The sequence below is a fragment of the Aulostomus chinensis genome, chromosome 22 (assembly GCF_037954235.1).
Source record: "Aulostomus chinensis isolate RoL2024-O1b breed Wild chromosome 22, RoL_Achi_v1.0, whole genome shotgun sequence".
NCBI classification, from domain to species: Eukaryota; Metazoa; Chordata; class Actinopteri; order Syngnathiformes; family Aulostomidae; genus Aulostomus; species Aulostomus chinensis.
In genome coordinates this window covers 2,291,764-2,302,502 of record NC_141341.1, presented here as the reverse complement: position 1 = coordinate 2,302,502, position 10,739 = coordinate 2,291,764, and the positions used below count along the sequence as shown (strand labels likewise).

Sequence of the window (10,739 nt, the reverse complement as noted above, 5' to 3'; positions counted from 1 at the left end):
TGAAACGCTGCAGCTCAGCAGAGGAGGAGCTAGCAGCTGAGGCACAGCATCCAGCCTGAGCTGATCCAGGATCAGGTTTGATCCCCAGCTCATGGCCAGCGTGCGTCCAGGCCTCGCCAGGTGTGACACTGGCTGCATTGTAACTGCAACGTGCCGTCCCTCCGCCTCTGGCTCGGCCTGTCACTGCAGGACTGGGGGCGGGGCAGCAGGCTCTGCTCTCCTCTTATTGGCTCCGTGAAGTGACGTGGAAGATCAGATTGGGGAAATGAGATGCCAGCAGAGAGGTCAGAGTTCAGCGGCCATCCGAGGACCGTTCATGAGGATCTTGCTGATATGAACAACGCTGCTGCTGCGGTTGTAGATGCAGTCACGTGTTTCAGTAAATCTTCACCTGGACGTGATTGTCTGACCCGCGCGAGCGCCATCAGAAGTTTTGTGATTCAGTGACAGCTGGTAAACTTTGAGCAGCTTTATTAGCATAATCGATCGTTTGATTGTGAATGAAGCGATGACTGTGTTGATGGAAGCTTTCCATAGAAACGGAGGAAGTCGAGCTCCTTCCCTCCTCCTAACGTGGAGCTTCATGTTCCACAGTCTTGATGTGTAACTGCAGTGAACGCGTCCACGTCGCTGCCCAGCAGGAGAACCTCACACTCGCTGGTTCCTCGCTGGGAGTTTTCACCCCCTGCAGGTGCAAAATGGTTTCGGGTGGACGAAAGATTTCATCAATCTGAGAAATTACATTTTTAATATACGCTCACATCCTGTTCGCCTCTCAAATAATGAGTATTTCCCGCCTGTAGGCCTCGTCTGGCGATTAACCAAGTGGAGTTGTTTAAAAATGAAAAACAAAGATTTGTTTTTCTGTCTTGTTCTGTGGTTTGTTTGTTTTTAGCTTGTAGTTTTCCTGCAATCTCGTGTTCCAGTGCCGTCCTGTGGGGGGGCTCGGGAGCCCTCCAGGGGTGCCCCGTGAATTCCCTTGGAAATTTCAGTTGAAGTAATCAGTCTGGCATGATTACTTGTATCATTATCCTACAATTATGTAAATGATTGTGTAAAATGGATGGATCACATCCCATATGAGACAGTTCTTAATATTCTAAATTAACCACCGTATATTTACTGAAAACTCATCAAAGATTCTGTGACTTGATACAGAAATAAAACGCATAAAAGCAAATGAAGATGAAACCAAACAAGCTTTTTAGTTTATTTACGCACATTCATGAAGTACATTTCCAGAACTTTGCCGAAGTTTCACACATGCCTGAACTTTTCAGGCCAACTTCATTTTTGAGGGTCTGAGGGTCGGGGGTCTAAGCTGCAGTTGAAGGAGTGCGTGAAGTGCAGAGTGGGCAGAAGCTGTGGGCCTGAAGGCTGGAACGTTCTACCTCCTTGTGGTCCGTGCGGGTTCAGGACTTATTTTAGACGGCGGCCCGTGTTTGTGTGTCTGCATATGATTTTTAAGAAACACTGGAAAGTTCTGTTTCAATTCCCATCTCAAATGAACCACAAGTAGCAGCATCAGGGGTCACCAGCAGAAATTTCTGTGGAACATAGAAAACAAACTGAAGTTGACGGTGAAGAAAGTGGATCCACCTGTAGGAGAAAGCTCTCCACCTGCAGCGCTCGAACGTGTCCTTAAAGCAAAGTCAGCCGTGAAAATCAACAGTTGAACCTCCCTTTCCGGTTCTCCAGCCTGGCTCACATGCTGAGTCACTCCAGCGGTCCACGTTCTCTGACGTCGGTAATGTTCCATAACTCCCCCCACCCCCCAAAAAAAGCAAACAGCCAACAGTTACTCGTATCCTGCTACCACTGTAGAGTGCATGCCTGCGTGTGTGTGTGTGTGTGTGTGTGTGTGTGTGTGTGTGTGTGTGTGTGTGTGTGTGTGTGTGTGGTTTCAATGGGCTTGATGAGCGCTCAGCTGCTCGAGTGGCTGTTGCCTCTGGCCTGGTCTGGCCTGGCCTGGCCTGGCCTGGCCTGGCCTAGGCTGGCCTGGTCTGGCCTGGTCTGACATGTTTGAAGTACAATTGTAGTGTTCTTTAACTAAAACCACTCTCTCTGTAAATATGTTCGTCAGACGAAATGTCTCAGAACTGTGACTGAGTTTGTCCCGCTGTTGAGCTGAAGTCGAACTGCGGGTACAACTTTGGAAGCATGAATCTGAGGTTTAGAATTCGCAGTTTTCTGTTTGTTGTCAAATAAAAAGCAGCAGCACCTTTTATCGTTGGCGAATGGTCCTGCTTCACCCTGGCGAGCTGCTTCTGCACCTTCGTCTGCTGGCTTCAGTCCAGCACGCCTTGTTACTTTCTTTCTTCTCTTCCTGGCAAGATTTGTTTTGTGAATCCCCCAGCAGCTGCAGTTTTGCTCCAGTCCACATTGTGTAATCCTGCCCACCGCAAAGGTGGCCACAGGTAAAAACTGCAGTATCAGTATTCCCTTGGAATTTCAGGGTTCTTGGCCGATGCGGCCAATGAGAAGCTCCAAACTGACAGTGGGCCAAAACAGACTTCCAATAAGGCAACATTCCCATGAACAAGTTTCCTTCTGGAATTCTACGTCCATCCATTTCTCTCATGCTACAACTTTAGAACATTTTGAGTGTTTTCTTACAAATAATTCAGAAAACTGCTCTGAGCAAAGTTTGTAGGGCGCGTAACGTGTCGTGGAGCAATCAGAGACGTTACGCTGCCGTAACATTGAGCGTAATTCTTCATCCTTTCATAGCATGAGCTTCACCTGGGGTGAGTGGAGCCCATCATGTCTTCACCTCATCATCACACACGTGTTGTCTGCTGTCGACGTACAAACGATGCTACAAAAGAAAAAAAGAAAAAAAAGGCAAAACAGCTGCATTGCGTGCGACATCTGCAAGATCCACAGGCTCATAGTTGCATTGTGTTGAACCCATGACAGTTAACCCTGCGCTTTAGCCTCTCCAAAACACTCTCTCTCTCTCTCACTCACACACACACACTCACACACACACACTCACACACACACACACACACACACACACACGCGCGCACACCCCCCCCAGAGGACCACTCCCCAGTCATAAACCAAACACACACCTCAGCAGCAACAGAGTGGATAACCGCTTAGCAAGCAGCCAGGCCTCCCATCCATACGCTGAAGCAGCTCTTTTCCCATCTGCATCCGTGTGTATGTGGGCGTTTATGTTACCGCCAAACTATAAAATACGAGTGTGTGTGTCTGCGTGTGTGTAGACAGATGGAATGCATTATTTGCTGTGATAGTACTAAAATCAATAACTCCCTTGCCCCCTTGACCCTGATTTCCTCGCCACTGCAAGTTCAAAGCAACGTGGACCCCCTGCAGGAGATGAGGGCTCATCGATTTCCGTTCAGGGAGATGATTCATATCGGCACTTTGATAAAACTGCGGGTAAGCGAATACCAAGTGAAGGGAAAAAAAACAAAACGAAACAGACAAAGCCGCTGATGCTTCCTAAGCATAAACATTTTAATCGTCTAATTGACTCTTATTATCTTAATTTTTTAACCTAATTTCTTATTCAAATCACCTACTTGGTTGGTCTCATTGGAATTGCAGCCAGATATCTTGGAAACCAGACTTCAGGCCTTAAACGATTTCTCATTTTCTGCATTTGTTTATTGGCTAGGGAAGAAGGGATCGGCACGTATTTGGGAAGCTGATCTTGCGTGACAGTTTGATATTACATCGTTTTAGAGGAACACTATTTTCATGCATGGGTTGATTCTTTAAGTGAAGGTTGAATAAAGAACACATGACTTCTGGGACAAGCAAACAATCAAAATCAATCCAAATGTTCTTTTTGATTCCAAAAGTATGAAGATTGTTGCGATATTTTGAACCATCCAATGACTTTGAAAGAGAGAGAGAGGAGAGGGAACTTCTAACTTGCTGCGCTCAGAGCTGCCGTCACGGTTGCTGACATGCAAGGTTGTGACAAAAAAGCAAAAATTTGCAAAGTTAAAGTTGCAACGACCCACAGAAACCTGAGCCTGCGGTTTAGCAAAAGGCAAAAGCGAAAGTCGCCAAAGCCTCAACAACAAACAACTCCAGATCCATCTGAGTGTCCCGAGACCTTCAGGAGACACAAGGAAATCACCTACTCAAAAACAAAATGTCGGGACGAGACCTGGTGCTGATATACCATCATTTGGCAATTGCAATATTGTCGTCTCGAATAACATTCACATACTAACCCGAATCATGCAGCACTTCCACTGCCCAAAAACACCTGAGGTGATGATCCAGGTTGGACGAATGGTGATGACATCATCACAAGCTCACAACCACACGTTTGTGTTGTCCTGTCATCTCAGGCTCTCATCCTGACTGTCATCTCAGGCTCTCATCCTGACTGTCACTCAACTTCTCAAGTGTTAACTCAGTCTGTCATCCTGACTGTCATCTCAGGCTCTCATCCTGACTGTCATCTCAGGCTCTCATCCTGACTGTCACTCAATGTCTCAAGTGTTAACTCAGTCTGTCATCCTGACTGTCATCTCAGGCTCTCATCCTGACTGTCACTCAACGTCTCAAGTGTTAACTCAGTCTGTCATCCTGACTGTCATCTCAGGCTCTCATCCTGACTGTCATCTCAGGCTCTCATCCTGACTGTCACTCAATGTCTCAAGTGTTAACTCAGTCTGTCATCCTGACTGTCATCTCAGGCTCTCATCCTGACTGTCACTCAACGTCTCAAGTGTTAACTCAGTCTGTCATCCTGACTGTCATCTCAGGCTCTCATCCTGACTGTCACTGTCAGTCATCCAAATACTCACTGTCAGTCATCTGGCTGACAGTGAGTATTTGTAAGAGCAGGTTTAAAGCCAATTAAAAGTACTGATACCACACTCACTGAGTACCTGCTGTGTCAGCTAAAGCCAGTTCCATCACACACGCCTGTAAACCTTTGTGGCACATCTTTACTCTGTTCCATCTAATATTGCTATTGTTTTATCGCAACAATGAATGGATTCAGCTTCACCGGGAACAACGTACACATCACCACACAGGCCCTGCTCCCACTGGTGAAAAAATACTTTGACCAAGTGTCTGATGTTCAGTGGAGCCTGGTGTCTGATGGGGTCTGGAACTCAGCCACTGAGGCAACGCTCGGGGAAATGTTCATTGAGCTGATTCAGACACTCGCCACAGGTGTCCTGAGGCTCATGCTGCCCAACGGTTTGGCAGAGCAGTGTCACAGCAATGGACATAACAATGCACAGTTAGGATCATTGCTGTTGACTCTTGGTGACTCCGTCAGTGAAACATTCGCCATTGCTCTTGGCGTTCCGCAGAAGGAATGCAAGAGTGCCAAAGAGCTCACGGCACTGATTGAGACGGAGATTTCAGTGAGGGTCACCTCCGTCATATCCACAGGCATGCGGGACAAGGCTTGGCCTTCAAACTCAGTAATTTACATCCCCAGTACCATGTCCAACGTCACCTTCCTACGGGATATGGTGTATCACACTCTGCAGTGTTTGCAGAATTATTTAGGTAAGGTGAAAAGGAAACTGTGTTGGCGTCCAGAAGACACGGAGAGTGAGGAGCCAGAAGCACAGAAACTAAATGAACCAGTAACAACTGACATAATGAGTAAAATCCTCATGAAGTGGTCAGTGACCAACAAGGCCACAGCAGCCGTGGATGCTCAGACTGCAGCGGCTGACATTTTGGCAACAATCGCCAAGGACATTCGTTATAATGCTTCGAGGCGTTATGTGTATGTCAACATGCGACCAGTCCAGAAGAAGCTTAATCAGTTCTTCGCATCTCAAGCAAGCACAACTGATTCAAGTCTCTACGAACGCAGCTACTTCACGAATCAACACCAGCTACAGCTGATGGAGGAGCTGAAGGGCATGTTTAAGGGGGAACGCTCACAATTCCTGGTGGGTCTCCCAGAGAGGTCCGTGGTATGTGCTGGCCCCAGGTCTCTCAGACCAGAGTCCCCATTAACCTGGAAGGTCAAGACTCTGGAGAATACATCTCCTCCAGTCAACTTTGACACCATCCAGGAGGGTTTTGTTGATTTGGTCAAGAAATTGGACCAGTCAGACTTCCAGAGTGAGATCGCAAAGTTCTCAAAAGAACTTACCAGTAATCTGTTTGAGCACTCGCTGTCTGCTGCAACGTTTGCCGTGCCCTTAGTCCCAACAGAAACTGAAGAGCCCAACCAGGTCATGACAGGAACCGACCTCAACAATCTTGAAGTCCTGCATGTGATGGCAGCAGACAATGTGAGAAACTTCCTACAGAAGGTGCTTCTCAGGTTGCAGATGGAGCCACTGAAGGTGAATTATGCCGATGAGGCCACTGGTGCTCTGAGTGACATCAGCAAGTTGATAATGGGGGTGAACAAACCCGAGGACCTGCACATCACACAAGAGTCGACAGAAGCTTCATTTCATGACAAGAATCAAGAGCAGATAAGCATTCTGATGCATGGTCTCATCATGAGGCTGGTCAAGCTCCTCCCCCGTAAATACAAGTCCCTGCATCTGAAGATTTTCCCCATCATTAATCGTCTGTCTGAAAATATGCCAGTAGAGATCATCTCCCCTCATCTTGATGCTCTCCAAAACACAACCACCTGGAAGGAATTATGCAAGGCTGTGATGAAGGGCCTTGTGAAGGAGTCTGGTTCTGCTGTGCAGCTCATGGAGGCTGCAGAGAACGGTGACTCTTCTTTTGATGAGGCAGTTTACGAGCATTTAAATAGACATCTCAATGCCTTCCAAGATGGTTCTTCACATGGAAAGAAGAACAAGATCCGTTGCTTCTTCTCCACTGTATGGCAAGGTTTGGCCAAGCCCTTCAAGAACTGCTTTCGATGCAACCGAATAAGTGACTCGCACTTCCAAGAGTAAGTCGGGCCCTTGGGAGATTTTTATATTGGGATCATCGTCAGTGTTTACTGCACATGTAGAGTAGGTATAGAACCACTCCTCCAATTAATTTACATTCAACGATTTTCCATGAGCAGGCACAGTAGCTATGAAACACCTTCCTTTTGACAGGCAGGGACACTGAGCAGATCCAGGTTCAATGGGAATGGACATCTGCTTGACTGGTCAGGAGGACAGAACGGGGCAGGGACAGAGACTGAGAAAGGGACAGAAAAGAAAGAAAAGGGGAGGGAGACAAAGAGTTAGGGAAGGTAGGCAGAGAGAATGACAGCAAAATGAAGGACACACAACAACCAGTAACAACAGCGGAAATAATTGTGTTGGAAGGGCAAATCAATCATTGGAGCAGATTCATGGCATGAATGTGGTCATATTAGAGCTCTCAAGGGGCCTGAAAATTAAAACCTGAACCCGACGGGGCCTGCAAGTTTTAAAGCCCAAACCCTATCCAGCCCCACACATCAACATGAATTATCAACCTGAACTTGGCCCGCAGCCTGACCCCCCCCCCCCCCCCATTCCATCAGGATTTAAAACTACGGCAAACACTTTCCACACCTCTGATTTCCCGCTCCTCTAGTAGCGAATTTAGCGATGGTGAATTCGCCTGCAGCAACTTACTTTTCACTAACTTCATCTTCTCCTCCAGGTCCAGGCTAAAAGCGAGCAGGCAGCAGCATCAGGTCTCCCCCGACCCAATAACATATTTTTTTGACCCAACTCATCGACAGCTCTAGGTTCAATCAATGCCCAAAAAACATGGAAACACTGGTGACCGCCACCTCCTCCCAGACCTGCTTCACCTCCTCCCAGGTGTTTCTTTAGATGAGAAGTGTTCTCTTCTTGTCTGTCTAAATAAACACAAGATGAGTCACGTGGGTGCAGCATCCAAGATGGCTGCAAGTTATGAGCGCTCTCGTCCTGCACGTGCAGTTCTTTGAGTTATTGGTGTAAAAACGCACATATTTAAGTAATATAATGCCAAGAAAAGGCTAGAAGACATGGCGACATTGAAATACTTCAAAAATACTTCTCGCACGTCCACCTGGAAAAGCATTGCAACCGACGTCTCGTGTCTTGAACAAGCGACGAAAGGGCTGAATAATACGGTGACGACCATGTAGGAGAGGCTGGGTGAGGCCGATGTGCGTATCGCATACCTGGTGGAGGCATCAGAGCAGATGCTCAGTGTCAAAGGGAGCAAGGATAAACAGACAGAGGAACTATGGAACCGCGTACAAGCCCTTGAAAACCAAAGCAGGTGAAATAATGTGAGGTTGGTGGGACTAAAGGAGACCTTTGGTACTGATGGGACACTGCTTGGTTGTTTTCACAAGACTCTTGCGGAGGGACTCTGTTTTGAAACTTGGGAGTTGGAGATTGAGAGGGTGCACGGTTTGTCTGGCCTAACGCATAACCACAAGACCTAGTGTTCACGCTTGGTCTGAATGTTCGCTCTCTGGCTGTGGAAGACACAGGGATCTCAAATCATCTGTGCTTTCGATTCTCCATCCTGTTTCATTCATTCATACTCACGCAGCTGGTAAATTCTCTGAGGCCTTTGCAGCCTCGTCTTTATCCCAAAATGTCCAGGCCTTTTCCCCATATTTCAGTACTGAGGAGCTTTAAACCTAGTTCAACTCTACCTGTGCTCTTATTTTAGACTCTGTTGCCCCCTTAAGACAAGGAAACCTAAAATTAAAACTCAGCCCTGGCTTAATGCTGACACCTGCGCACTGAGGCAGTTATGTAGGAAAGCTGAAAGAAGATGGAGAAGCAATAGGCAACAAGTCTCATACATCACATGTCACTCTAACAGATTGTTGACATTTCTAGGCTGACTACCTGTATCACAGACACTGTTCCCATCCACCTGTTGTAGGAAGTTTTAATAACTTAAGTCCCGCAGTCTCACTCCTCCTCAACAGCAGCCTGGTTAATGGTTCTGTTCCTTCATGTTTCAACCCTCAGCTGTCCGGCTAACTATCAAAAACACCAAACCTAGATCCCGCTGATTTTCTCAGCCTATCTCAAAGCTCCCTTTTCTGTCCAGGGTTATGGAAAAAATTGTCTACTCGCAGCTTCTGTTCCTCTTTGATAAAAATAACCTTATGGATACATTTCAGTCAGGTTTCAGGGCACACCATAGCACTGTGTCAGCACTGCTAAAAGTCGCCCACCATATTAAACCTCTTCGACCTCAACTCCGCCTTTGATACTGTTGACCACTCCCTCCTGCTGAACCGGCTTGAGCGTCAGGTTGGTATCCAAGGCAGTGGTCTCCAGTGGTTTGCTTCCTACGTTTCAAATCGATCTTTTCTGTTACATTGGTAATCTCTACTCCTCATCTGCTCTAATAATGTATGGTGTACCCCAGGGTTCCATCCTTGGCCCCATCCTATTCACCCTTTATTTGCTCCCTTTATGCTCTATTTTCCAAAAGCACAATATCTCATATCATTGCTATACCAATAACATGCAGTTATACCTTCCACTTGAATCTGGTCATAGTAACAACTCCACCTTGGAGTCCATTCTTGACCTCCCTCAAGACCTTAAACTATGGATGGCAAATAACTACCTCCAATTAAATGACGGGAAGACAGAAGTGGTCTTTTTTTGGCCCCCTGGAGCCCTATCTTCATACTTATGCCAGAAAAAGGTTGTATTTTCCAATAAAGAAACATTGGCAAGCTTAAATCAGTTCTTTCCCTCCTTTAAAATATTTACCAATGCCTTGATTACCTCTAGGTTGGATTATTGCAACTCACTCTATTTAGGTATCAGCCAGACATCTTGATCCTGCTTGCAGTTGGTTCAGAATTCTGCTGCCAGTTGTTAGCCGGCTCTAGGAGGCGAGAACACATAATGCCAATACTGGTGTCCTTTCATTGGCTCCCTGTCAAGCACAGGTCAGAGCTTAAGGTTCTTTTATGTGTTTTTTAAAGTGCTACATGGCCTGGCTCCCCAATACATTTGCAATATGCATTTGCATAAAAAACTCTAAGATCCTCAAATCAGCAGCTCCTGACTGTTCCCTGGTCTTGGCTACGTGGAACGGGTCAGCAGGAACATGTGAATGTGTTGCAGCAGCCCCAAGGCTCTGGAACGGCTGACCCTCCTCAGTCAGATGTTCCTCTTCTGTTACCGCCTTCAAGGCCAGTCTTAAAACTTTTATGTTTTCCCAGGCCTTTAAGTGTCTTTAGCTGTCTCAGGTGTCAGGTCCCCATGTGTGTCCTCTGGTCTTTTTGTCTTTTGTGCAGCTCTTTGTTTCTAATTGTGATCATTAATTGTTCAGCTCTTTGGTGAACCTCAGTTGTTTTCAATGTGGTTCATATATTTGATTGATTAGATTTGATCAATGCAGCCAAGGAAAAGAGAGGATTTGCCTGGGAAAAATGAGGCCTTTCTGTGTTCCTGGACATGACCAGCGTTAATCTCACGGCCCTCACGCTTGTTATCACTTCTCTTTTTCTTGTCTTTTTTCAACAGCGAGGAAGGTTCAGCACTCGGACTGTGGTTGCGTTATAGCTGCTGGACACCTTCTGCTTCATCTTTATGTGCAAGTTCAGTTTTTATTGTTATGTTGTGGTTTTTGTCTTATGTGTTCAAAAACAGGCAGGTACGTTGTAGCAAGTGTTAATGATAAGGAACCAAAAAATGACAACATTCTCCACAACAAGTGGTTGCAGACCGAGATTGAAAGCACAGAGCACTTATTCACCGTCCTCCGTTCTCCTTTTTATTTCTTTTTGATATTATTATTATTATATTATTACTACTTACTACTTGCTTTTAATTTAGAAA

The 10,739-nt window shown here is 46.3% G+C and overlaps 1 protein-coding gene across 1 annotated transcript; it reads left to right on the top strand.

Moving 5' to 3' along the window:
- The first annotated feature begins 4,872 nt into the window (after positions 1-4,872).
- Positions 4,873-8,589, top strand: LOC147240302 (uncharacterized). The gene has a single exon (XM_086193358.1). It carries the CDS (start codon positions 4,986-4,988, stop codon positions 6,891-6,893), a length of 1,908 nt encoding a protein of 635 aa, XP_086049484.1. The 5' UTR covers positions 4,873-4,985; the 3' UTR covers positions 6,894-8,589.
- Positions 8,590-10,739: the final 2,150 nt, after the last annotated feature.

Bases quoted from the DNA above. Each gene is read 5' to 3' on its own strand.
- LOC147240302 (XM_086193358.1), top strand. From the start codon at position 4,986: ATGAATGGATTCAGCTTCACCGGGAACAACGTACACATCACCACACAG.